Source organism: Acanthisitta chloris, unplaced genomic scaffold (assembly GCF_000695815.1).
Source record: "Acanthisitta chloris isolate BGI_N310 unplaced genomic scaffold, ASM69581v1 scaffold3374, whole genome shotgun sequence".
In the NCBI taxonomy this organism is placed as follows: Eukaryota; Metazoa; Chordata; class Aves; order Passeriformes; family Acanthisittidae; genus Acanthisitta; species Acanthisitta chloris.
This window is the reverse complement of record NW_008667486.1, coordinates 2,749-5,250: the sequence shown is the minus strand read 5'-3', so window position 1 is coordinate 5,250 and position 2,502 is coordinate 2,749. Positions and strand designations below refer to the sequence as shown.

The 2,502-nt window shown below is 54.5% G+C and overlaps 1 protein-coding gene across 1 annotated transcript; it reads left to right on the top strand.

The window, feature by feature from the left end:
- The first annotated feature begins 508 nt into the window (after nucleotides 1–508).
- On the top strand, nucleotides 509–1,510 carry NEUROD4 (neuronal differentiation 4). Its single transcript, XM_009072503.1, has one exon. The coding sequence runs from the start codon at nucleotides 509–511 to the stop codon at nucleotides 1,508–1,510; it is 1,002 nt and encodes a 333-aa protein (XP_009070751.1).
- Nucleotides 1,511–2,502: the final 992 nt, after the last annotated feature.

Genomic DNA, 2,502 nt, shown 5'->3' with positions numbered 1-2,502 from the left:
GATGGGGGATAGGGATGGATGACAGGGATGGATGATGGAGATGGATGGATTGGAGATGGATGGAGAGCTGGATGGATTGGAGATGGATGATGGATGGATTGGAGGTGGATGGATCAGAGATGGATGGATTGGAGATGAGGAGGGATGGATATGGGTGATGGGGATGGGGATGGATGGATTGGAGAAGGATGATGGATGGATTGGAGCTGGATGGATTGGAGATGGGTGATGGGGATGGGGATGGATGGATTGGAGAAGGATGATGGATGGATTGGAGCTGGATGGATTGGAGATGGGTGATGGGGATGAAGATGGATGGATTGGAGAAGGATGATGGAGCTGAGGATGGATGGATTGCAGATGGATGATGGATAAAGAGATTCCATAGGCACCAGGAGCAGGTAGAAAGCTCTTGATGCCTCTGGAAGATGATCTTCCCAACACATGGAGCAACTCTTCTGCTGGAATTCATTCACACCTCCTTGTCCCTTCCTTGCAGAGCTCAGGGATGACCAAGCTCTACCCCAAGCCCAAGGAGATGGCAGAGCTCGTGAGCAGCCAAGCCTGGATGGATGAACCCTTGGGCTCCAAGGAGGAGCTGAAGGAGGAGGACACCAGGGCAGGTCCCTTCGGGCTGATGTCAGGCCTGACCGAGGAGCACGACAGCATCGAGGAGGAGGAGGAGGAGGAGGAGGAGGAGGATGGGGAGAAGCCCAAGAGGAGAGGCCCAAAGAAGAAGAAGATGACCAAGGCAAGGTTGGAAAGGTTCAGGGCTCGGAGGGTGAAGGCCAACGCTCGGGAGCGAACGCGCATGCACGGCCTCAACGACGCCCTGGACAACCTGAGGAGGGTCATGCCATGTTATTCCAAGACTCAGAAGCTCTCCAAGATTGAGACCTTGAGGTTGGCCAGGAATTACATCTGGGCCCTGTCCGAGGTGCTGGAGACAGGACAGACCCCTGAAGGGAAGAGCTTCGTGGAGATGCTCTGCAAAGGTTTGTCCCAACCCACCAGTAACTTGGTGGCTGGTTGTCTGCAGCTTGGACCACAGACCTTGTTCCTGGAGAAACATGAGGAGAAATCTCCAGTGTGTGAATCAACCATCAGCACTCACTCCTTCAGCTATCAGTCCCCAGGGTTGCCCAGCCCACCCTACGGGACCATGGAGTCCCATCTGCTGCACCTAAAGCCTCCAACCTTCAAGAGTTTGGTGGATGCTTCTTTTGGCAACCATCCCTCTGACTGCTCCACCCCTCCCTACGAGGGGCCCCTGACACCACCCCTGAGCATCAGTGGCAACTTCTCCCTGAAGCAAGATGGGTCTCCAGACCTGGAGAAGTCCTACACCTTCATGGCTCACTACCCCTCGGTGGGTTTGGCTGGAGCTCGTGGTCACACCTCCCACTTCCAGACCACGGTGCAACGTTACGAGATCCCCCTGGACATGAGCTATGAGTCCTACCAACACCACGTGGCTGGGCCCCAGCTCAATGTCATCTTCAATGAGTAGACCCAAAGTCCTGATGTGGAGGAGAAGTTGGGATGTGGTGGAGATGGTTCCATCGTGGACACACACGGGGTCGTCACGGTGGCTCGAGGATTCCTGAGCATCTCTGCAGGACGTGGTGTGGAGCTTCTTCTGGTCCTCACTGCTGTCACCTCACTGCTGTCCCAGCTGTCCCCAGGAGCCACATGGACCTTCCCATCAGCCAAACTCCAAGTGGTGACTGTTGAGAGCTGAGCCATGTCCTCCTGCTCCCTCAGAGATGCTCATGAAGGTGCTTCACCCTCCAGGACTTGCTGCACTCCAACACTTGGATCATCCATGGCCAAGATGTTATGGTTCCTCCTCCTCCCTCCTCGGGGTGGTGAGATGAGGACACACCTCTGTCCTTCTTCAGGAGGAGACAAGTCCCTCTTGCCCTTTGGGATGACCAGTTCCTCTTCCACATGCTCTGCTGGGGTCATGGTTTTCCCAGTCCAACCACGGCCAGGTGGGAATGAGCTGGACCAGGGCCAGGTGGGAATGAGCTGGACCAGCTACAGAAGATCAGCATGGAATCTTCTCAGTCAATGGAGCTTCCCATCCAATGGAGAACCTTATCCTTGCTGTCACATGGATGGTGGTTCATCATCCAGGGATGGAGGTCCATTATCCAGGGATGCCATGGTCCATTATCCAGGGATGGATGTCCATTATCCAGGAACAGCATGATCCATGACCCAGGGATGGAGGTCCATCATCTGATGATGGATTGGAGCAGGATCCAGGGATGGAGCTCCATTATCCAGAGATGAAGGTCCATTATCCAGGAACATCAGGATCCATCACCCAAGGATAGAGGTCCATCATCCAGGGTTGCCATGGTCCATTATCCAGGGATAGAGGTCCATTATCCAGGGACATCAGGATCCATCACCCAAGGATAGAGGTCCATCATCCAGGGTTGCCATGGTCCATTATCCAGGGATGGAGCTCCATTATCCAGAGATGAAGGTCCA